The 26,309-nt window shown below is 45.4% G+C and overlaps 1 protein-coding gene across 2 annotated transcripts in view; it reads left to right on the forward strand.

Annotated features, from left to right (window-relative positions):
* The first annotated feature begins 4,964 nt into the window (after positions 1-4,964).
* The window catches only part of RNF126 (ring finger protein 126), a 73,414-nt gene continuing 52,069 nt past the window's right edge, over positions 4,965-26,309 (forward strand). Inside the window, exon 1 of one of the 2 annotated variants that reach the window (XM_068234055.1) lies at positions 4,965-5,109. In XM_068234055.1, coding sequence (XP_068090156.1) covers positions 5,035-5,109 — 75 coding nt within the window. In that variant the 5' untranslated portion in view covers positions 4,965-5,034. Of the gene's footprint in view, positions 5,110-5,216; positions 5,373-26,309 lie in introns of those variants that run through there. The other variant, XM_068234054.1, reaches the window with a different exon arrangement.

Genomic DNA, 26,309 nt, shown 5'->3' on the forward strand with positions numbered 1-26,309 from the left:
TGGAACCACTGAAGTACTATGCCATCAATGCCGCAGTATTCCTGTAGCCTGTTTATCAAGATGTCATGGTCAACTGTGTCAAAAGGCTGCAGAAAGGTCTAGCAGTATGAGGATCGAGCACTCTCCTCTGTCTCTTGCCATGAGCAGGTGGTTGCATATTTGGATGAGGGCAGTTTCAGTGCTGTGGTGTTTCCTGAAGCCAGACTGGAATGGGCCATAACTGTTATTTTGTAGGATTCTGGCTTCTAGCTGGAGGTATACAGCTTTTTCAATTAGCTTGCCCAGAAAGGGGAGGTTAGAGACAGGTCTGTAGCTGGTCATTGCATCTGGGTCCAGGGAGGGTTTTTTGAGGAGAGGCCTGATGATTGCTTCCTTCAGTAAAGCAGGAAATATCCCTGATTGTAAGGAACAGTTAACAATTTTGAGGAATACCGATACGAACAGGTCGGGGCAGTTCAACATGAACTGTGTTGGGCCAGGATCCAGGTCACAGGTAGTTAGGCGGACGTGAAGGAGGATGCTTGATGTGACTTCTTCATCAATTTCTTTGAAGTTTGACCAAGGTGTTACGTTGTCTCTGCTAATGGTCTTCGGCACTATATTAGGCTCAGATGCTGTAAGTTGGATGGCGGACCTTATAGCGGAGACTTTGTCTGTGAAGAAATGGGCAAATTGGTCACAGAGGTCCTTTGAAGACTCGATATTAGGTTTTTGACATGCTGGGTTGCAGAGTTTTTCCACTGTGCGGAACAGTTGGGCTGGTTTGTTAACTGCATTTGCAATCTCTTGTGATAGAAAGGATGATTTTTTTTTCCCGTGATTACCTTTTGGTAGCTCTTCAAGTGGAAGATTAAGGCATGTTTGTCTTCTGGGGACTGAGATTTGCGCCACAGCCTCTCAAGTTTTCGGCCTTGTCTTTTCAGCTCTTTTATAGCGTTATTAAACCACTGTTCATGATGGTGTGGAGTAAGATATTTGGTGCGCAGAGGAGCAATGGTCTCAAAGGTGGAGGACACACATTTGTTGTATTTAAACACCAGAGTATCAGGGTCCAAGCTGGAGTCAGTCAATTCATCAAAGCTAAGGTTATCTCGGATATGTTGAGGTGTTAGCCCTTTTAAGCGGCGATATTTTATTTGATTCTTGACCTGGTGTTTGACGGCTAGTATTGAGAGGGAGAAGTGGATAGTGTGATGGTCTGACCAGGCAACAGGATTAATTTCCACATTGGCTATTGACAGCCCAGTATGGAATATAAGGTCCAGAGTGTGACCTTTCCTGTGAGTAGCAGAGCTGATTGATTGGAGGAAGCCCAGTTCATGTAAGGCACGAGGTAGCTCTTTTCCAAATTGTGAGGAGGAGTCGTCCACCCATGTATTGAAATCTCCAAGAACAATCCATCTGGGGTGTTCCAGTGTTAGGTTGCATAGGAGGTCTACAAGTTCCTCAAGGAAGTCTGAGTATTTTTCTGGTGGGCGGTAGATCAGCAATATGTTAATGTTTTCCTCAGCTGAAAGTTGCACCCCCAAGCATTCAAACGAGTTGGTAGGACCTACAGTAAGTAGTCTGATTTTCAAAGCTGATCTAAAGCAAAGTGCAACCCCTCCTCCCCTGCGTTCTTTCCTGTTGCAGTATATCACGGAATAGTTTGTTGGCACAGCTGCCTCCAGGGTGGGGCCAACAGGTTCAGAAAGCCAGGTTTCAGTCAGGCATAGTTACCTTGCCATCAGTTCCTCTCAGAAGCTCACTATTTTCTTCTGACAGTGATCCCTTCCAGTTCTGACAACATTTTGTCAGAACTGAAATATATCAGTTGCTGTCAGTTATATCTCAGTTGCTGTCAGTTACAGCTGAGAGGAGAACTGATGTGTCCATGTTTCCCTATGGCTCAAGTGGGCGATGTTACAGTTTAACTGTGTGCTGACCAGGAAGCTGTTATGGGGTAATGGCTATTTTCAAAATGGAGGACGGAGAATACCATTGATCACAGTAGACAAACAGGACGCAGGAGAGGAAAAATAGATTGAAGAGTAGACTACACAGGAGGTAAGTATGACTTGTGTATGTTTATTTTGACTTTTAATTTTCAGTTCAGGTTTTCTTTAAAGTGATTGGACCCGCAGGGGCTCAAGGCAGGACGAGTGGAGCTCTTGTCATTGCCAGTTATCAGGCATAAGTTCGTAGAGCTTGCTATGCTACTCTGATAAGGCACATTAATGTTAATAAGGCACAATAACTCTGATAAGGCATGTTAAAGAGACCCAGTACTGGAAAAAACGTCCCCTGGGGGGTACTTACCTTGCGAGGGGGAAGCCTTAGGGTCCCAATGAGGCTTCTCCCTCCCCTGTAGCTGCAGGCAATCCAGCGCTAGCTCCCCCGAAGTCTCCCGCAATCCTGGCTCGACAAGCCTGACAAGCTAGATTTATTTACCTTCCCTGGCTCCAGCGGGTGGCGCTGTTGTAGCTCTCAGCACGGAAATAGACGGAAATAGCTGATCCCTGCGCCTACGCAGTAGAGCGGACCGACAGCGATCGGCTATTTCCGCTTATCTCCGAGCGGAGAGCCGATACTGCGCCTGCGCTGGAGCCGGGAAGGTAAATATTTAAAAAGGCAGTAAATGTACCGCCTGTGAGCTGTGATCATGCATTGGCCAGGCACTTGCTAGCGTTCAGCACAGGCGATGGAGAGGCAGGCGGACAATGTATTGAGGCACATCTGAAGGTAACTCTGATGTGACATGATGCAGTTTTTTGCTGCTAGGTAGCTCCATCACATCTCAAACGTTAACACACGTGGGGTTACACGTCGAAAGGCAATTGGTTTTGGAAGAGGACAGGCTGAACTTCCCGAGTAACACGCAGTTCAGCCGTACGCCTATCTAAAAGAGGCTTGTGTTAAAGAGGCTTGACTGTTATGTACTATAGAGGCTGAAACTATTTATCCACCCAGTAAGGTATGGTACATACAGTATATAGAATGTGTGTGAAGACAGAAAAATATCATAATTTAGTTGCAATTTCTTAACGGGACCTTATCTCTCAAGTCTGCAGCCTAATATTATTATTATTGTATCAGAAAAGTGGTGTCTATAACTATACTAAATGTAATGATAAAGTACCCCTGAATAAGGGTAAAATAACAATGAATAAAGCCTATGGTGGGCTATATTACCTTTTTCTTAGTCTCCTGACGCTGCTGGTCGTCTTTGGGGTCCCTCCTGTTCCTATTCCCTTGTTTCTCCTTTGCGTCCCAGAATGAGCTCAAGTGGTGCCACATGTTTATGCACATGAAAGAAATCGCTCGTGGATGAGCCTTTTCTTTTGCTGTGCATGCAAATCACACAAACACAATTCTGAATTGTACAGCTCCATTGAATACTTAGAGGCAGGCCCATTTCTAGGGGCGGGTGAGGCGCAGCGGGGGAATCCATGCAGCAGGAACAATACACTCCCTCACCTGCTTGCATCCATCCACACATGCCGCATATTAACTTCCTGGTTCTGGGGTCCTTTCTATTGATAACAGTGCCCCCTGTGATGTACACGGGACCCAAAACCAAGAAGTTAATATGTGGCACGTGTGGATACAAGCAGGTGAGTGAGTGTATTGCTCCTGCTGTATGTGTCACTGTGCACATCGCTTCCCCACTCCACCCCACCCCAGGAGGAGGGGTGGCTCTCTGGCTATCTAAAGGATGTCTCACTAGCTCCCTTATTGGAGGCTGGGGGGTTCTCTGGTTACTAACGGGTAGAGGGGTATCTCTGGCTACAAATGGGGGGGGGGGGGTGTCTCTCTTGCTACCTGGAGGGGGTCTCACTGGCTTCCTACGGGGGTGGGCTCTCTGGCTACCAAAAGGACAGTCTCTCTGGCTTCTTACAGGTGGGGCAGCTCTCTGGCTACCTAAAGGGGCTGTCACTGGCTTCCTGGATGGGAAGGAAGGGGGGGGGGGTTCGGTGGCGGACTGGGAGCTGGAAAAGCTGAGGAAATCCACTTGCTGGCCAATCAGCAGTAATCACGTGTTGCTGCTCGCAGTGAAGACTTGCTGCAGGTTTCTATTTGGAATGATAACAGAGGGTTACTCCTGCTTGGCCAGCAGGTGGTTTTCCTCAGTTTTTTCCACCTGTCAGTCCGACACGGGGCTAGGGGGCACCCCGAAGACAAGAGCAGCATATGGACACTCAGGATATGGACACTAGCCTATACATGGCAAATAACAATACAATTTGCTGAACAATCCTTCACGAACAATTATTCATATGAATAGTTGGAAATGATCATGTGGGACCACTAACAGACGAAAATCTCCTAACCAATCCAATCAACGAAATAAAATTTCGGATCAAGAGTTTTCGGATCAATCCCGCCAATCTGATTGAATTGGTTAAGAGATTTTTGTCCGTTAGAGGTACCAAACGATAATTTCTGATCGTTCATACAAATAATCATTCGCAAACAGTCCTTTGGAAATTGGTAGTTAGTACCCACCTTAACATGCGCTCCATTCAATTGTTTTTCCTCGATTCAGAAGACTTTGTTAAAATATTTTGTATAATAAACAAACATTTAGTCACAACATCATGATTGTCACTCTAGCAGTACTATAAGAAATGGGGTTAACTTCCATGTTCAAATTAAAACATATGACAGGAGCCACGATTCTCCCTTTAGCCTCAATAACGTGATTCCCGATACAGCACACAAGCACATAAAGGGGGCTGTGGCCCTTGGCAACCAATCAGAATGTAGCTGTCACATTTCTAGTGCAAGATAGAAACACGCCTGGGCTATATGGTGCTTCGTGCTTGCTGGAAATCACTCCACACCTGCAGACTTCCTGGCCTTACAGAGGAAGCTATCCTATCCTGACCCTCCTCTACCCTCTGCCGCAGATCCCACTAATCCCGTGCCCGAACTCTGAGCTGCTACCATCCGACCAGTCATAAGACTGTAGGCAGTGATTTGGCTCCTCACTCTCGCCGTTCGCCGGTCGCAGCGTGTTGACGTCGTCGAGCGTCATAGCTGAAGCAGCGGAAAATGGCGGAGGCTCTACCGGAGGCTGGTCGGTACTTCTGTCATAACTGTTCAGCCGAGATCAGCCCACGTTTGCCGGTGAGCTGGGTGGGAGGTTGGATGGGTAGCTGTGTTTCCATGGTTTATTGGAGGAGGAGGAAGGAAACCATGGTAACGGTTCCTGGGCCGCTTGTCATTTGAGATGACAGGCAGTGGGAGTGATGGGGGGCTGTATAGAACAGCGGTGTCCATGGGCTGCCCCAGCACATGATGAAGGTGCCCTGCCTGTGGCTGCCCTTGCAGAGAGAGCACATTGCAGGGACGCTGTACACAGACGGCTGCTGGTCACATGCTTCCTGCAGGTAGTGATGTGCAATACCCCATGACACCTAATCCCTCTAGCCATTGCGACCTGTTATGTCATCACTTTCCAAAGAACCTTCCAGAATGTATCTGGCACTGTGGAAACTGTTAAAACTAAATTAGTTATGTACTTGATGTTAAACGTCGGTTTAAGCTATATCATATTGGGATGGTTTTTTTTTTTTTTTTTTTTTTTTTGCATATGAAGGAATCCAGGAAATCTATATGTATCTAAATATAATGTGAAATTCTACTCTCCACCGTCTCCAGGTTTGATTGACAGTTAAGTGAACTGGTGGTAACTGATCTGGAACTATGAGCAATGCATGGGCAAATCAGAATTAACTTGAACTGCATTCTTAAAGGGAACCTAAACTAAGGATATGGATTTTTTTCCCTTTCAAAATAATACTGGTTGCCTGACTCTCCTGTTAATCCTGTGTCTCTGATACTTCTAGCCACTAGTGTTGTCAGGATCATGAACGATTCGGATCTTTGATCCGAATCTCTTTTGTGAGTCGAATCATCCGAATCATCAAAATGAGTGATTTGGATCGCAAAGGGGGCGGGGCCAGGACCGGCACACTCCCCCTCACAGCGGGGTCCTGGAAGCAGAGCAGAGATGGATCGCTCTGTTGGAGGGGAGCCAGGCTTGCAGGGACAGATAGATGAGAGAGGGGACATCGGTGCCACTGCCAGATATGTGTAGAGCAGGTATGTGCTGCTCATTGTAGGCTGTCTGTTCCGTAGTTGTGCACATTGAACAAATTAAAAACTTTTGGCACAGCTCTGTAACATTACAGACAGCGTGCTGGGCTAGGACAGGGCAGGCACTGTGATTGCAGGGCAATATGATCCTCCTGCATTGCTCTAAACAGCTGCACTTCACTTCTGGGAATACTTTGGGGAATGCTTTCTTTCACTGTGCGACGTTTGCATTGAAAATATACAGATGAACATATAGGTGAAATATATGTAAATTGTAAAGCATATGATTGCAGCATGTGGGTATTGTGTACAAACAAACATTTCTGCTCTCTGCTCGTCCCTCCTCCCTTCTCTGTCCACTCCCTGCCCTCTGTCCATCTTCTCCCCTTCTCTGTGTGTCCACCCCCCTCCCCTTCTCTGTCCACCGCAGGGAAAGTCCTGTCCTGCTAGTCATTTCACCCCCGAATGCTTCCTTAGTAAAATGATCAAAGATCCGGATCTTTTCAATGATCCGATTCAAATCATGCGGATCATTGAAAAGATCCGAACTTCGCATCTCTACTAGCCACAACCCCTTAACGAGCATGCAGATCAGGTGCTCTGACTGAAGTCAGACTGGATTAGCTCTGCATGCTTGTTTCAGGTCTGTGATTCAGCCACTACTGCAGCCAAAGAGATCAGCAGGACTGCTAGGCAACTGGTATTGTTTAAAAGGAAACATCCATATCCCTCTTAGTAAGGCCCGGTTCACACTTGCGGTTCTCTGCCAAACGGACCGGATGACCTGAACCGTACGGTTCTGATCCGGATCCGATCAGGTTGCATCAGGTGTTCATCAGGATGCGATCCGGATCCGTTTGGCAAAAGATAGTAGAAATAGAATAAAAATGTTGGGGTCTGGGAGGTCAGCAGAAGGTGGACCTGTGGAATCAGGCCCTCCGCTGTTTAGCACTCACCTCCACCTCCGACATACTGCCAACATCTCCAGCATGTTTAAAGTCACTGCTGCTCCACTCCAAAATGCTTGCCCATGTGTCCCCATCCAAAATCGCCGCTTCAATACGCATAGGAAGTGGGGTAGAACATCCGGATTTTTAGCCAGTGTGTTGTGCGCTCTCCGGTTCTCATTGGTTTGTATTGGCCGGATAGTGCAGTCCGGCTCCGCTCCGGATATGGCTGCCGGAGGAGCCGGACCAAAAAATAGCGCATGTTGGGTCTTATGCCGCAGTCCGGATCCGGTCCGGACGAAACGGACGCATAGGCTTTCATTGCTATGCCGTGCGTCCGTTCCGTCCGTTCTGCATGCGGTCCGGCTCCGGCACGGCAATTCCGGACGGCGACCGCTAATGTGAAGGTTCCCTTTAAGGTTAAGGTTCCCTTTAAATTGGGTATAAGTTAACCTCTTCCGGACATAGGTTATTGAAATCAATGCCCTGTTTGGTTCCTGTTATCCCTGCCAGAGCGTAGATTTCAATTACCGCGCTGCACTCTACCACCGATTGCGCCACTTTTGGCTCACAGCGATTACAGGGTCAGGTACCAATGATATCTGCTTTTGACTGGTTCACAGAGCTCTGGTGTCATAGCGATGGCAGAGTGAGTGGGCTGTGTGCGGCTCGATGCTGTGTCTGCACCTTTTATGTCTACAGCATTATATTATGTTACTGTGATTAAAATAGACAACTGTAGTGAGAAGCATATGGAGGCTGCCATTTTTATTTACTTTTAAGCAATACCAATTGCCTGGCAATCCTGCTGGTCTATTTGGCTGCAGTAGTGTCTGAATCACACCAGAAACAAGCATGCAGCTAATCTTGTCAGATCTGACATTAATGTCAGAAATGACTGATCTGCTGCATGCTTGTTCAGAGTCTTTGACTAACAGGATAAAAGGCAGAGGATCAGCAGGATAGCCAGGCAACTGGTATTGCTTAAAAGGAAATAAATATTGCAGCCTCCATATCCCTCTCACCTCACGTTTACTTTAAGTAAGTGCTTTCTATATGTTGTAGCAAACATAATTTGATGGATTGTACTTTGCCCTGTTTGAATCAGGGCGACCAATAAGAATTTGGAGAAGTGGCTCATTTTCATACCTAGCACTGATTGTCATTATTAGTCAAAGGTCAATAAACATACAAAGATTTACAATTCTGCAGTGTGGCTACGGCTCGTCTTTTGAGCCTCATGGCAGCACAGTGTGAAATGCATCTTAAAGTGAACCTGAGGTAAAAGTGATTTGAAGGCTGCAATTTTTTTTCCTTTTTAAATACCGGTTGCCGGACCAGTTGCCCTGCTAATCTATTTGGTACAGTAGTGTCTGAATCACGCCAGAAGCAAACATGCAGCGAATCTTGTCAGTTCTGACAATATTGTCAGAAACACCTGATTTGCTACATGCTTGTTCAGGGTCTATGGCTGAAAGTGTTAAAGGCAGAGATTCAGCAGGACTGCCAGGCAACTGGTATTTCTTAAAGGGAAGGTCCGAGCAGTTTAAAAATAAAAAAACAGCTTACCTGGGGCTTCCTCCAGCCCCCTGCATCAGACCTGTGCCCTCACTGTAGCTCCGGTGACGATGCCGACCTCGCCAGGTTGACTTCCAAGTCGGCTTCTCCTGCGCTCCAGCATGCGCCTCACTGGTCGCGCCGACGTCATCCGGACTGTACTGAGCGAGTGCAGAACTACTGTGCCTGCGCAGTACAGTCTGGATGATGTCAGTGTGACCCCGAGAGCGGTTCGCGCAGGTGCAGTGGGCATCCTGCACCAGAGGCGTCCACCGGCAGTGAGCGGAGCCGTGGCAAGGGCACATGACGGCTGGCAGGGGCTGGAGAAAGCATCAGGTAAGTGGATTTTTTTTAAATGAGCTCAGATGTTTCCTTTTTAAAATTAAATAAATATGGCAGCCTCCATATACTAGTGTGCAAGAGGCCTCACACTGGTGGTGAGTTCATTTCCAGCTTACACAAATAGAGGCTGACAATTATTTCCTTTTAAACCATTCAATTTACCTGGCTGTCCTGCTGATCCTCTGCCTCCAATATTTTTAACCATAGACCCTGAAAAAGCATGTCAGTCAGATATTTCTGACTAGATTAGCCACATGCTTATTTAAGGTGTGTGATTTAGACACTACTGCAGCCAAAGAGATCAGCAGGATGCCAGGCAAATGGTATTGTTTAAAAGGAAATGAATAAGGCGCCCTCCGTATCGCTCTGCTCCAGTGCACTTATTATATTTTTCTTATTTTTATTGCATCAACATATTCCCTAGAGCTGGACAAAGTACAAAAACATAAAGTAATGGGGAGCATAGATACATGAACAGTTCATCATACTATACAATCAGAACAACCATACAGATGCACACAATTGATATATAGTTTGAAATGAATTACTGATAGATGTTCATTTGACAAAATGCACAGAAACAGGAAACACTAGGGAGAGGTCCCTGCCCTTGCGAGCTTACATTCTAGAGGGTAGTGGGATGGAGACACTGGAGAAGTAAATTAAGGGGTTAGCAGACAGGGTAGTGAGCTTTTAAAGTAAACCAGAGATGAACACTTATAAAAGATTTCTACATACCTGGGGCTTCCTCCAGCCCCATCCGCACCTATTTCTCCCACACAGTCTACCTCCGCCTCCTCGTTGTCTCAGTAGCAGCCCTGTAAGTGTGGCCCGGCTGCGTGCCCCGCTGCGCTCCCGTGCCCAGGAGCGCTCTGTGTCTGCGCATGCTGTGACTGGCCAAATTTACAGGTCTACAGAGAGGAGGAGGCGGAGAAAGATGGTGCAGAGGGGGCTGGAGGAAGCTGAGGGTGTGTATAAATCTTTAATAAGTGTTCATCTTTATAAGTGTTTGTGGTACACTTTAAAATGTAGCTACAGCAAATTATAAGATTGTTTGAACAGGTGTGTTTTAAAGGTATGTTTGAAAATTCCCATGCTTGAAGCATGACAGGCAGGCTATGGAGCGTTCCAAAGGACAGGTGACACTTGTGAGAGAAGGTGACTAAGCTGGTGATAAGGAGGTCTCTTGGGAGGGTCAAAGGATTCAGAAGGGATGATATCTGGGGACTAATAAGGAAATGTATGGTGGGGATAGCCTATGTAGTGCTTTATATGATAGTGTTAGGAGTTTGAACTGGATCCTTTGGTTGATTGGCAGCCAGTGGAGGTGATGAAAGAGGGGCGGCATCGGAGGTGACTGAGATAAGCAGCAGAGTTCAGTAGGGACTTTTAAGTGCCAGTCTGTTTTTTGGCAGGCCACAGAGTAGTATGTTACCGTAATCAAGACTGGAAATGATTAGAGCATGAACAAGAATTTTAGTAACCTCTTGAGTAAAGGTGGGATGAATTCAGAATCCAGAATTCAGATTTTGCAATGAGGAGGTTGTTTGCAACTTAGGTGCGGACTGTTTAAAGGGGAACTGAAGTAAGAGGTATACGGAGGCTGCCATATTTATATCCTTTTAATCAATACCAGTTGCCTGGCAGCCCTGCTGGTCTATTTCTCTGCAGCAGTAACTGAATAACACCAGAAACAAGCATACAGCTAGTCTTGTCAGATCTGACTTTAAGGCTGGTTTCACAGTGGGACGTTACAGGCGCATGTTAGAGCAGCCTGTAACGCAGCCCACCGCACAGTAATGAAAAATCAATGGGGCTGTTCACAGTGCGGACGTTGCGTTACATTGTAACGCTGCGTCACAAGACAACGTACTGCATGCAGTACTTTGGACGCGGCTGAGCCGCGTTAGACTGCTTGCACATGCTCAGTAATGTTGGGGAGGAGCGGAGAGCGGCCAGGCACATGGCTAATTAATATGCACTGCACGTTATGACGTGCAGTGTTTACTTCCTGGAGCAGCCGCTCTGTGCGGCGATTGGCCGGCGGGACCACGTGATGCCGCATGCGCACAAGAGTGCGCATCACGGCATCACTGACGCCAGAGTGAGCTGCACAACGCGGCTCACTCTGACGTCCAGATCCAGCACCACCAGGCGTTGAGTTAGGGGGACGTTATGCGACCTTAACGCCCCCTCTAACGCAACGTCCTGGTGTGAAATTAGCCTAAAGTCTGAAACACCTGATCTGCTGCATGCTTGTTCAGGGGCTATGGCTAATAGTATTAGAGGCAGAGGATCAGCAGGGCTGCCCGGCAACTGCTATTGCTTAAAAGCAAATAAACATGGCAGCCTCCATATACCTCTCTCTTTAGTTCCCCTTTAATGGAAAGGTGAGATCAGAATCCAGACTTGGGTCTCTCTTCCACGGACTGTTGAGCTGTGTGCTCAGCAAGCAGTTACTAGGCAGCACTGAGCAGTTACCAGGCAGCAGCAAGCGGTTGCGAGAGTTTGAGAGGCATTTCACTGCCTACCGCCTTAGGGCCTTTTCACACGGGCAGTTGATAGGCCGGGAAATGCCCGTCGACCTCTCACAACTGCTCGCTGCTGCTTGATAACTGCTTGGTGAGCACACAGATCAACTGCCAGTGTGAAAGGGCCCTAAAGGGGTTCTAACAAGGAGTTAGCAGACAGGAAGTAAAGACAGTTCTGGATAGATGTTGTTTCAACAGTTGGAAGCAAAGGGAAGAAGTGAGCCTGGATGCTAGAGACGGTTTAGAGGAGGTTTTTTGATTAGTGGTGTTATGCTGGGTACACACAATGCGGTTTTTTTTGATCGATTTCCGATTCAATTCTGTTATCTTTTCTTATCTATTTCCATTCACTTGTGTGAGAAATCAGTCAGAATAACGATCGGAAATTATCTATTGAACCATCTATCTAACACCAAATTGTGTGGTGTGTAGCTACCATTATGATTGCTTGTTTAAATGAGGAAGGGAAAATGCCAGTTGAGGAGGAGAGGTTGAAAATGGTTGCTAGAGCAGGAATAAACTTTAATCGTTTTCTCTCAATGCATTAACCACATACAGAGATCTTGTTCCTGCTTAATCCAGTTCCTGTAGATTAAAAAATAATCAGTGAGAAATTGAATTTATTTGCTGTTCTGCTCTCAAGCACTTCTGAGATAAAGCACATATGTCAAGTTTTGGCTTGGATAAACTGAGTAAATACTACTTGCCAGGTAGAATAAATGACAGCTATCACTAAACCTCTTTGAAAGTTTTTGGTTAGTAGTCTAGTTTAGGAGACCCAGCAGGAAACCTCATAGGGAAAATCCACTAATGTGATTGGGTAGACAGCACCCCTTCGAAATGCTGGTTTCAGATAGGTTGTAGTAAACTACACAATTTGGCCAATCACAATGCTTTGTAGAGGTAACTTACTTTAGGGAACCCAACAGGAATCTCCATAGACAAATTGCTGCTTCCTGCTTGTGGCAAACTCGGTACATTTGGTCGCGACCACTAATTTGTAAGCAATAGGGGACGCAGGGGGAAACGCAGTAAACGTGCACACCAGGACCCTCACCTTCGGCCACTGGGCTTCAGATATGGTACTCCATCTCCGCTCGCACAACTTTACTAAACCTTTTCAGTTGGTGGTGTGAATAGTGACTCCTGCTAAGTCTTCCATTTCTTAAAAATGGAAATGGCTGATTAGGTCCCCTAAAGTAGACGATTGCCAAATTATTTTTCCCCCAGGCAAGGTACCCTTTGTTTTTTCCATCAGACAGTTATACCCGACACTCACGTTAGTACCAAATTAATGTGCCATTAAAGAATAGCAAAGGGGTGTGTGGGTGTGTGTGTGTTTTTTCCTGTCAGCTTGAAGAATAGATGTTTTAACTGTTGACAGAGTATTGGATCTAATACCGCTATCATTTATTAGTGAGGCCCAGTGCACACCAAAGCCGCTAGCAGATCGTCAAAACGCTAGTGGTTTTGGGAGCAGAGAGCCGATATTTGACGGATGCACACCGAGCGAATTTTGTATGTGATCCGCCATCCGCATCAGCATCCGCGTGGCTAATGTATCTCTATGGGCTGGTGCACACTGGCGGTTTGAGGTTTTAAGCAAACCGCAAACGTGCAGCAAGAGGCACGTTTGCGGCTTGCTAAAAACCTCAAACCGCCGGTGTGCACCAGCCCATAGAGATGCATTAGCCACGTGGATTTTCAAGCAGATGCGGCCGGCGGATCCGCCCAGTGTGCTCTGGGCCTAAGACCCAGTGAGTTTCAGGAGGCTTGAGTGTCATATGTTAACAGTTTACCCTGCATAACCTAAACTGTTTATCTTCAAAAAGTGAGATACTTTAGCTTTGTGAAACCACATTGGTTTTACAGTCATGAAAAGGTGAATGAGTGAATTTGGCTTTCATAAATACATGCACACGTTTGAATGTCTTGTGGTTTTTTTTTTTTTTTTTTTTGTTTTTTTTTGTCAGTCACAGGCTGGTTTGTATGCTTTTTTTGAGTGCCAAGGTATAATGTTGGGTTGGTCTTACATATAAATGTCAATTGTTTTATTAAATCCACTGTTTTGTCCACACAATAGATTTTGTGTAACAAGCAGGGCTGTGGAGTCGGTACAAAAATCCACCGACTCCTCAGTTTAGGATTCCGCCGACTGACTCCTCGACTCCGACTCCTCTAATTTGCATATTACAATCTTGTTGATTGAAAGTATGTAACATGAAATTCGTCTCTTAACTGCCAACGCTTAGGAATTTTAAAAAACAACTGAAGTGAGAAGGATATGGAGACTGCCATATTTATTCCCTTTAGTCATAGACTAAAACTAGTCCTTGGTAACAGTACTTGTAAAAGGTACAGGCCGGAACAAAGAACATCTGTCAGGCCCTAGGCAATGTAACTGTGGGTACATGTAAGAGTGATGTGCAGGTACTCTGCAGGAGAATGAGGCAAGTCTTCCTCTTAGGGCCCATTTCCACTATCGTGAATTCGCATGCGTTTTTTGCATGCAAATTCGCATAGCAGTACAAGTGAATGGGACTGTTTCCACTTGTCAGGATTCCTTTGCGTTTTTCTGTGCAGAAAAAATTCGCATGGCAGAGCCATCAGAATTCACATATCGCATACCGCTATGCGAATCGCATACAATGTATTTAATAGGAAATCTGCATGAGGTTTGGGTATGCGAATTTTCATGCGAATTCGCATAGAAACAATGGAAAGGCACACCAGCACTGCCATGGTTAAATTCGCATACATCGTCATCCATGCGAATTCGCATGGAAATTCGCATAGACCCGCGTGCGAAATTCGCATCTGCATGTGAATTTTTACCGCGGCGATTCGCACCGCACAAGTGGAAATGCAGCCTTACACATTCTTCATGCACAATCTGAACCAGGTTTATGGGTGATAGACAACACCTCTGTGTTCAATGTGCACAACATTCTCAGTGGATTCCCTGCAGCTCTGTGGAGAGTGCATATGTAGAGTATAGTAATACTGTGTAACAAAGTAAACCTGAGACAGATGAAATTCAAGTTTTATACATACCTTGGGCTTCCTCCAGCCCCCTTCAGGCTAATTAGTCCCTCGCTGTCCTCCTCCGCCACCTGGATCTTCTGCTATGAGTCCAGGTACTTGAGCCAGTCTGGCGTAGTGCGCGTGCACACACTCCGCCGCCGGGAGCATACTACACCTGCGCAGCACTGTTGCGCAGGTGCAGAACGCTCCTGGCTGTGGAAGCGGCATGCGGCCGGACTGCGCTGACTGGCTGAATTACCAGGACTCCTAGCAGAAGATCCAGGTGGTGGAGGTGGACAGCGAGGGACTGATTAGCCTGAAGGGGGCTGGAAGAAGCCCCAGGTATGTATAAAACTTTTCTTTTCATCCGTCTCAGGTACCATTTAATTCATAGTCACCAAACCAAATTTTAACAACATATCAAATTATTTGATTTCATGAGCAAAGTACATTTGCATAATTCAGAATCGACGCAGAATTATTTCCATCTCATTGACCCAGAGGCGTAGCTAGGGCTTTCAGCGCCCGGGGACAAAGACTATTCGTGCCAAAAAGGGGCGTGGCCACATATTAAATGTGGGCGTGGTTATGGGTGGAGCCAAATGTGCAGGAAGTTAGCAGGCTCACGCTCACCCACTCTCCCTCAGTATGTACCTTCCAGCATGTTCCAAGACAAATTGAGCAATCATGAGCCCCCCCATCAAGACAAATTGAGCAATCATGAGGCCCCCAACATGACCAACTCAGCAATCATGAGGCCCCCAACAAGACAAATTCAGCGATCTTGTGGCCCCCAACAAATCATGAGGCCCCCAACAAGACAAATTCAGTAACCATGAGGCCCCCAACAAGACAAATTCCGCAGTCATGAGGCACATAAATAGACAGCATTTCACATAAATAGGCAGATGCCCCTTAATATGGTAGACACCTCTCACCTGGCAGCAGTTCCCCAAAATACACTCAATCTGACAGCAGTGGTTCCCCAAAAATAGGTAGCCCCAGGTCTATAGGTGTCCCCAGAATAGGTGGCCAGCAGTATAGATGTCCCCAGAATAGGTGGCCAGCAGTATAGATGTCCCCAGAATAGGTGGCCAGCAGTATAGATGTCCCCAGAATAGGTGGCCAGCGGTATAGATGTCCCCAGAATAGGTGGCCAGCGGTATAGATGTCCCCAGAACAGATAGCCAGGGGTAGAGATGTCCACAGAACAGGTAGCCAGGGGTATATGTCCCCAGTATATGTAGTCAGGGGGTATATGTGCCCAGTATATGTAGTAAGGGGGTATATGCGCCCAGTATATGTAGTCAGGGGGTATATGTGCCCAGTATATGTAGTCAGGGGGTATATGTGCCCAGTATATGTAGTCAGGGGGTATATGTGCCCAGTATATGTAGTCAGGGGGTATATGTGCCCAGTATATGTAGTCAGGGGGTATATGTGCCCAGTATATGTAGTCAGGGGGTATATGTGCCCAGTATATGTAGTCAGGGGGTATATGTGCCCAGTATATGTAGTCAGGGGGTATATGTGCCCAGTATATGTAGTCAGGGGGTATATGTGTCCAGTATATGTAGTCAGGGGGTATATGTGCCCAGTATATGTAGCCAGGGGGTATATGTGCCCAGTATATAGGTAGCCAGGGGGTATATGTGCCCAGTGTATGTAGCCAGGGGGTATATGTGCCCAGTATATAGGTAGCCAGGGGTTATATGTGCCCAGTATATGTGTAGCCAGGGGGTATATGTGCCCAGTATATGGGTAGCCAGGGGGTATATGTGCCCAGTATATAGGTAGCCAGGGGGTATATGTGCCCAGTATTTAGGTAGCCAGGGGGTATACGTGCCCAGTGTATGTAGCCAGGGGGTATATGTGCCCAGTATATGGGTAGCCAGGGGGTATATGTGCCCAGTATATGGGTAGCCAGGGGGTATATGTGCCCGGTATATGGGTAGCCAGGGAGTATATGTGCCCGGTATATAGGTAGCCAGGGGGTATATGTGCCCGGTATATAGGTAGCCAGGGGGTATATGTGCCCGGTATATAGGTAGCCAGGGGGTATATGTGCCCAGTATATGTGTAGCCAGGGGGTATATGTGCCCAGTATATGGGTAGCCAGGGGGTATATGTGCCCAGTATATGGGTAGCCAGGGGGTATATGTGCCCAGAATAGGTAGTCAGGTGTGCCCCCCAGCAGGAGGGGAGCAGTGCAGTGGAGGGAGAGCTGTGAGCACCTTAGGGGGCTCTCCTTCGCTCGCTCTCCCCTCCAGAATGTCCGGGTGGCTGGCTGGCTGGCTCACCTGGGGGCTCAACGCACGCACGCACCGGGCTGGGCTGGCTCGCTGGCTGGCGGCGCCTCTTCTGTGCTGACTTGCCGCTCTGCGCAGCGTTCCACTTCTATATGGACGCAGAGCGGCAGGCGACCATGACGTGTGACGTCACCCGCTGACTGCGGATGGGGATATCCGGATTCCGGGCCGGCTGGCGGTGAGCGTGTATCGATTGAAAGAATTGTTTATAAAAAAAACAAAACAAAACACTGCAGCTGAGCTGGGGGGGCCCTTGGGGACCTAGCGCCCGGGGGCACCCGTCCTACCCCGAGACATCCCCCCCCCCCCCCCCAGCTCTGCGCCTGCATTGACCATCTCTATTAGTGACACAGCTACACATCAGGCTTTATTCTTACAGCATAGATGTTATTTAGTATATATGTTACGGCCAGAACCCGAAGTTTGGCCACTTTGCATTCTGGCCGGCCACTTCGGGTTCTGGCCGGTCAATGTGCGAACTGGCTGCGGCGGTGCGGCCAATGTTAGAAATGAAATGATTGCAGTAAAGATTAATGTATGTTCTGGCCGTCTCGCTGCGGCCAAATGTGTCAAAAGTGCGTTCATTTAATGAAATAATGCCGGCGGCAATGTAACAAATGAAGCCGCCGGCTTTCTCTCCTCCCCCCTGCCTCTCTCTCTCTCTCGCTCTCTCTCTCTCGGGCAGCCGGCGGGGACATGCGTGTCCCCGAGATTCGTTTGTCACACCAGGGCAGCAGAGCGGGGAGGCTGCAGACATTTCTTCTGCCAGCACCCGCTCTGCAGAAACGAACAGCAGGATTCCCTGCTGCTACGAACGACTCTGGGGGGACACTCATGTCCCCGCTGGATGCCAGGAGAGAGAGAGGGGCAGGGGGGAGGAGAGAAAGCCGGCGGCTTCATCTGCTACATTGCCGCCGGCTTAATTTCATTAAATGAACGCACTTTTGACACATTTGGCCGCAGCGAGACGGCCAAAACATACATTCATCTTTACTGCAATCATTTCATTTCTAACATTGGCCGCACCGCCGCGGCCAGTTCGCACATTGACCGGCCAGAACCCGAAGTGGCCGGCCAGAACGCAAAGTGGCCAAACTTCGGGTTATTTATGATGACTATTATCTGAGAAATAAAACATTTTATCATATTTTCTATTTTAATTACAGTTTAAATTCATTAGGAGTCGGAGTCTGTGCATTTTTTTTCCCGACTCCGACTCCAGGCACCCAAAATTGCTCCGACTCCACAGCCCTGGTAACAAGTACCATGTGGCTTGAACTGCCAACAGTCTCAACATCCACTCTCCATGCTGATAGTGTAACAGAGCATTCAGGGGAGATGTGATCTCTTCAGCACATGGGTACAGTGTAAAGTACCATATTCTCACTGTTATATCCCTAAATGAAGGCCATTTTTTTTGGAACGGGGGGGGGGGAGAAACCAGTTCACCAGTTCACCAGTTCACCAGTTCACCAGTTCACCAGTTCACCAGTTCACCAGTTCACCAGTTCACCAGTTCACCAGTTCACCAGTTCACCAGTTCACCAGTTCACCAGTTCACCAGTTCACCAGTTCACCAGTTCACCAGTTCACCAGTTCACCAGTTCACCAGTTCACCAGTTCACCAGTTCACCAGTTCACCAGTTCACCAGTTCACCAGTTAACTAGTTAACGTATCTGTATGTTTTGGTGACATTGGAGTGCCTGGAAGAAACCCTCACCAACATGGGGAGAACATACAAACTCCATGTAGATATTGTCCTGGTCCAGATTTGAACTGGGTACCCTAGCACTGCAAGTTGAGTGCTATCCACTGTGCTGCCCAACTCTCCTCCAAATTATTAAGTAACTGATAGCTTAAGACAATAATTTCCTGATAAATTGTGTAATTCACCAATTATGAGAATTGCAAACGTTGCATGGGACCATTAAATACAGCATAATGTACCACAGTACTACCCTGCTGCTTGGAGTCTGGGTTTTGCACCTCATTTCCAGGTCTATCGCTCATCTTTTCTGGCACTCTACCGCAGGCATTATTTTATACTGAAACTACACGTTAGAATTTCCTGGGCTGAGCAGTGTTCAGATGTTCTCACTCCCAGGGCGTTGGCCTCCCCTCAAACGATCCAGCAAGACTGATCGCTCTCACCTGGCAACTGTTGTTTCTTCAGTAGAAGTTCCTGCAGAAGGGTGCTCTTCCATCTGTCTCCCCTTCCCCGTAAAGCTGAACATGCTCCTTTGCCAAGCACTACATATGTACAGCGGGGTGCGAAAGTTTGTGCAACCTTGTTAATCATCATGATTTTCCTGTGTAAATCGATGGTTGTTAGATAAAAAATGTCAGTTAAATATATCATATAGGAGGCGCACACAGTGATATTTGAGAAGTGAAATGAAGTTTATTGGATTTACAGAAAGTGCACAATAATTGTTCAAACAAAATATGGCAGCTGCATAAATTTGGGCACCACAAAAAGAAATGAAATCAGTATTTAGTAGCTCCTCCTTTAGCAGAAATTACAGCCTATAAATGCCTCCTGTCGGTTCCAATGAGAGTCTGGATTCTGGTTGAAGGTATTTTCCTCCTTACAAAACATCTCTAGTTCATTCAGGTTTGATGGCTTCCAAGCATGGACAGCTCTCTTTAACTCACACCACAGATTTTCAATTATATTCAGGTCTGGGGACTGAGATGGCCATTCCAGAACATTGTACTTGTTCCTCTGCATGAATGCCTTAGTGGACTTTGAGCAGTGTTTAGGGTCATTGTCTTGTTGAAAGATCCAGCCCCGCCACAGCTTCAGCTTTGTCACAGATTCCTGGACATTGGTCTCAAGAATCTGCTGATACTTAGTGGAATCTATGCGTCCCTCAACTTTGACAAGATTCCCAGTCCTTGTACTAGCCCCACAGCATGATGGAACCACTACCATATTTTACTGTAGGTAGCCGGTGTTTTTCTTGGAATGCTGTGTTTTTTTTTCCTCCATGCATAATGCCCCTTTTTTTTTGCCCAAATAACTCATCAGTCCACAGCACCTTATTCCTAAATGAAGCTGGCTTGTCCAAATGTGCTTCCACTGCATCACTCTCACAGCCAGCACCTCCTTGTGTAAAGTGTGCCAAATGGTTGAACGATGCACAGTGACTCCATCTGCAGCAAAATAATGTTGTAGGTCTTTGGTGCTGGTCTGTGGGTTGACTCTGACTGTTCTCGCCATTCGTCACTTCTGTCCGAGATTTTTCTTGGTCTGCCACTTCGAGCTTTAACTTAAACTGAGCCTGTGGTCTTCCATTTACTCAATATGTTTCTAACTGTGGAAACAGACAGCTGAAATCTCTGAGACAGCTTTCTGTATCCTTACCCTAAACCATGATGGTGAACAATCTTTGTTTTCAGGTCATTTGAGAGGTTTTTGTTGAGACCCCAATGTTGCTACTCTTCAAATAAAATTAATAGGGAAACTTAGTTGACCCACCCCCTTAAATACTTTCTCATAATTTGATTCACCTGTGCATGTAGGTCAGGGGTCTCTGAGCTTACCAAGCCAATTTGAGTTCCAATAATTAGTTCTAAAGGTTTTGGAATCAATAAAATGACAATTTAAGTGACTAATTATATTTCCCAACTCCACCCTGAGAGCGAACAGTTGCCACCCCTTACACACTATCCGAGCGGTTCCGGTGGGTGAGTCCATACGGATCCGTAGGAATTGTTCTGATGTTTCGGTTCTTGGGGTGGAGCTGGACACCGTAGGTTCTCGTCTTGCGGAGCGTGGGTATCCCAATTGGATGATACAGAGGGGCAAGAAACACGCCCTCATGAGAATCAGGGAGGAACTTCTACACCCCGTTTCTCGGGAGGCACGCTCGCGACCAAAGATAGACACAGTATTCGTGACCACGTACAGTCAAGAGTACAGACAGGTTATACAAATTATCAAAAGATGCCTGCCAGTATTGCAGGCTGATGACACCCTTAATGTCATTCTCAAACAAGGAGTCAGTTTTGCCAGCAGAAAGGCCCCCACATTGGGGAGCATTTTGTCCCCTAGCTTGTTTACCACCGGCACACAACGACCGTGCTGGTTAACTACCCAAGGTTCATACAGATGCAATTTTTCTACTTGTAATTATTGCAGTGTTCATAACACCACTCGATCTATCATCTCCCTCTCTAACGGAAAAGGTTTTCCCATTAGACAATACATCAATTGTCACACGAAGTCCGTTGTCTATCTTATTTCATGTTCCTTATGTCAGGTACAATATGTGGGGTGTACTACCCAAAACCTCAGACAACGGATAAGTGAACACTATAGAGGAGCTGGCTGGCTTACTGTAGAAATATCTAATGTGGCTAAGCATTTTAGGTCGGTCCACTCAGGTGACATGTCCTCATTTTCATTCCAAGGTATAGAGCGTGTCCAAAGACCTTTGAGAGGAGGGGACGCCTATAAACGTCTTCTCACTCGAGAAGCATATTGGATTTTCCAGCTAGGGACACGCTCACCAAGAGGCCTTAACGCCAGATGGGACTTACACTCAGTCACCTGAGAGAGAGACACACATATATTGTCCTTGTGTTTCTGCTTTTGTGCTTTTGTCCTTGTTTTGTCTTGCCTTGAACCATGTGTTTGCTATATACAATATTGTTTGTATTTATTGCTGCGTAATCTTGCAACGTATCTAATCCTTAGCATTTTATACTTCCTGTATATGTTTTTATGCTGATCACATTGTTTGGGATACTGCCCAATCTTTTATGATACATTTTTTGTGAAGGTGGAGCCTTGAGTAGGTGGTGTTGGGTGTGGTCCCACTCCTTTTAAGGATCACCTTTGCTCACCTGCACCTATGCTATGATTAAGGACGTGCAACGTCCGAAACATGTCAGCATGTGGTGATGGTTTTTAGCCCTTATGTGATGATTCAATAAAGCCGTTTGATTCTACCGACATCGTGCGGAACTCACTTTCTACATAATTATATTTAAACAATGATTGCACACTTTCCGTAAATCCAATAAACTTCATTTCACTTCTCAAATATCACTGTGTGTGTCTCCTATATGATACAGTGGTTTGCAAAAATATTCGGCCCCCTTGAAGTTTTCCACATTTTGTCATATCACTGCCGCAAACCTGAATCAATTTCACGTGAAAGACCAATACAAAGTGGTGTACACGTGAGAAGTGGAATGAAAATCATACATGATTCCAAATATTATTTTTTTTACAAATAACTGAAAAGTGAGATGTGCGTAATTATTCAGCCCCCTTTGGTCTGAGTGCAGTCAGTTGCCCATAGTCATTGCCTGATGAGTGCTAATGACTAAATAGAGTGTAATCTAATGTCAGTACAAATACAGCTGCTCTGTGACGGCCTCAGAGGTTGTCTAAGAGAATATTGGGAGCAACAACACCATGAAGTCCAAAGAACACACCAGACAGGTCAGGGATCAAGTTATTGAGACATTTAAAGCAGGCTTAGGCTACAAAAAGATTTCCAAAGCCTTGAACATCCCACGGAGCACTGTTCAAGCGATCATTCAGAAATGGAAGGAGTATGGCACAACTGTAAACCTACCAAGACAAGGCCGTCCACCTAAACTCACAGGCCGAACAAGGAGAGCGCTGATCAGAAATGCAGTCAAGAGGCCCATGGTGACTCTGGACGAGCTGCAGAGATCTACAGTTCAGGTGGGGGAATCTGTCCATATGACAACTATTAGTTGTGCACTGCACAACGTTGGCCTTTATGGAAGAGTGGCAAGAAGAAAGCAATTGTCAACAGAAAAACATAAGAAGTCCCATTTGCAGTTTGCCACAAGCCATGTGGGGTACACAGCAAAAGTGGAAGAAGGTGCTCTGGTCAGATAAGACCAAAATGGAACTTTTTGGCCAAAATGCTAAATGCTATGTGGGGCGGAAAACTAACACTGCACATCACTCTGAACACACCATCCCCACTGTCAAATATGGTGGTGACAGCATCATGCTCTGGGGGTGCTTCTCTTCAGCAGGGACAGGGAAGCTGGTCAGAGTTGATGGGGAGATGGATGGGGCCAAATACAGGGCAATATTGGAAGAAAACTTATTGGAGTCTGCAAAAGACTTGAGACTGGGGCGGAGGTTCACCTTCCAGCAGGACAACGACCCTAAACATAAAGCCAGGGCAACAATAGAATGCTTTAAAACAAAACATCTATGTGTTAGAATGGCCCAGTCAAAGTCCAGATCTAAAGCCAATCGAGAATCTGTGGCAAGATCTAAAAACTGCTGTTCACAAATGCTGTCCATCTAATCTGACTGAGCTGGAGCTGTTTTGCAAAGAAGAATGGGCAAGGATTTCAGTCTCTAAATGTGCAAAGCTGTTAGAGACATACCCTAAGGGCTCGTTCCCACTGTTGCGACGCGATTTCGGCCGCATTCCGACGCTTGTAAAAACGCATGCGGATGCGTTTCCACATGCGTTTTTACCCGCGATTTCGCATGGCAGGGTGCCATGCGAAATTAACCATGACACTGCCAGGGCTAAATAAAATTGAAAAAGGTGCGAAATCGCACGCGAAATCGCGGGTAAAAACGCATGTAACAAACGCATGCGTTTTTACTATTAAATACATTAGCGGCGATTCGCACGGATTCCCGACGCAGGCGAAATCGTTGGCTCTTTTGTGCGTTTTTTTCACGCTGAAAAAAATGCACCTCAACAACGCTACAGTGGAAACAGGCCCATCCACTTGTATTACATGTGCGGATCTGCATGCGTTGGACGCATGCAGATTCGCGATAGTGGAAACGAGCCCTCAAAGACTGGCAGCTGTAGTTGCAGCAAAAGGTGGTTCTAAAGTATTGACTCGGGCTGAATAATTACGCACACCCCACTTTGCATCTCTTTTTTTTTTTTTTAAATGTTTGGAATCGTATGATTCTTCGTTCCACTTCTCATGTGTACACCACATTGTATTGGTCTTTCAAGTGGAATTCCAATAAAATTGATTCATGTTTGTGGCAGTAATATGACAAAATGTGGAAAACTTCAAGGGGGCTGAATACTTTTGCACACCAATGTATATTTAACCACTTAAGCCTAACTGGATGAATATATTTGTCCAGTGTATTTGTGGAGACTGCACCACCAGTTTGTTACTAAATGATGCATATGTGGTATTATTTTAACCGTGAAGAGTTGTTGAATACATTTTTAGTGTGTTTTAAAGCTTGGGTGCACTTCCCATAAAAAAACTGGGTGGGGACAAACTCAATCCAACATAAAGTAATTTTCAACAATCTGATCAAACTTGGGAAAGTCTCAGCAAAACTACAAGAGACATATGTAGCAACATTTTAACCCTGATAAGTAGTAGAATAGAGTTTAGAGAGTTTTTTAGGGTTGAGGCCCATGTCTTGTGTTTTCTTGTAAAATTAAAACAAATGACAGAATATAAGAGAAAATACATGTATTGTTACCTTAGGAACTTGTCTTTTTAAATATGTATCCATGAGGGTATATTACTATTTTATTTTTGCAAATAAGCTCGCATAATTCAAATAGAAACAACAACAGCAAACAGGATATCAACCCAATGCTATAACAATATATATAGCGCCCGTCTCACCTTAATGATCAGACAATTGCAAAAGTATTGAAGAAAGGGAGCTCTGGGCTAACTTCCATATAATATATTAATTAATTTATTAGAAATTCATGATGCAAAAAGACAGACAAACATTTAAAAAAGACCCCCCTAAAACAAATTCCAAACTGGCCAGCATCAAGCATGTGTCCCTATGTAGGAGTGCACTCCCTGCATTGACAGGTATCAAGCATGCATGCATGTATTTTTTTCTTCGGGCCCAGTTAGAACTAAAATGGTGACCACCAATATCCAGATCAGGCTACTTTGTTCTCTTCAACTCTGACCCCGTGTGCATATTCAGCAAGCCTCTCTGTGTAGACACGCAACCATTACTGACACCCAAAAGATATGTCAAACCTCTACCGGACTTTCCGCATGGACTCTGTGATGTTGACACTTAATAATAATAATGGTTGCGTGTCTACACAGAGAGGCTTGCTGAATATGCACACGGGGTCAGAGTTGAAGAGAACAAAGTAGCCTGATCTGGATATTGGTGGTCACCATTTTAGTTCTAACTGGGCCCGAAGAAAAAAATACATGCATGCATGCTTGATACCTGTCAATGCAGGGAGTGCACTCCTACATAGGGACACATGCTTGATGCTGGCCAGTGTGGAATTTGTTTTAGGGGGGTCTTTTTTAAATGTTTGTCTGTCTTTTTGCATCATGAATTTCTAATAAATTAATTAATATATTATATGGAAGTTAGCCCAGAGCTCCCTTTCTTCAATACTTTTGCAAGCTCGCATAATTATCGATAGTGTACAATGAGAAAGCAAAAAACTCAAATCAGAAAAATGACACCTTTATTTCTAAATACAATAATGTCGCCATACATTGTGCTAGGGACATAATCTAAATGTTGTAATAACCTGGATGGATGAGCAAATAAAATTTGTGGGTTTAAAGAGACACTGAAGCGAAATAAAAAATATGATGATTTGTATGTGTAGTACAGCTAAGAAATAAAACATTAAGATCAGATACATCAGTCTAATTGTTTCCAGTACAGGAAGAGTTGAGAAACTCCAGTTGTTATCTCTATGCAAACAAGCCATTAAGCTCTCCGACTAAGTTAGTCATGGAGAGGGCTGTTATCTGACTTTTATTATCTCAACTGTAAGTTAACTATTTACTTTTTCTCTGCTAGAGTAGAGGTCATTACTTCACAGACTGCTCTGAAAGAATCATTTTGAATGCTGTGTTTTGTAATCTGCACATATTATAGAATAATGCAATGTTAGAAAAAACACTATATACCTGAAAATAAAAGTATGAGAATATTTTCTTTGCTGCTAATCTTCTGGTAATTATTCATAGTACACAACCAATTCATTATATCATATATTTTTTTTCGCTTCAGTGTCTCTTTAACTTCTACTTGGCACTGTTTATTGTAAAGCTATATTGGATGAAAATGGAGAAATATTTTTTTTTTTTTTTTTACCTTAAAGCGGACCCAAACCAAACATTTTTTTTAATTAAAAATATTTAGTTGCACCACTCTGACACATACAAAGATAAACACTCCTTCAAGCCTATGAGCATTTTAGTGCATGCTTTTCACCCTTCTCTTTTCATAACTAGGATTATACTGGGGGCAGCCATTAGCAATTCCTCCATTGCCAGACACCACCTACTTCACCAGTTTGCTGGATTTTGTCCCAGCAATTTAAAAGGAAGGGAGGGGTTCCACCAATAAATGTAAAATATTTTATATTTGTCATCATGCAGCTGAAAAAGGGCTGCTATTTACTAACTATTATAATTTAGAAAATAGATTTTATTTCCCAAAACTTTATTTTTTTTGTATTTTTGATTTGGGTCCACTTTAATTTCCCTTTAAAATGCATAGAAAATAAGGTAA

The sequence above is a fragment of the Hyperolius riggenbachi genome, chromosome 1, assembly GCF_040937935.1.
Source record: "Hyperolius riggenbachi isolate aHypRig1 chromosome 1, aHypRig1.pri, whole genome shotgun sequence".
Lineage (NCBI taxonomy): Eukaryota > Metazoa > Chordata > Amphibia > Anura > Hyperoliidae > Hyperolius > Hyperolius riggenbachi.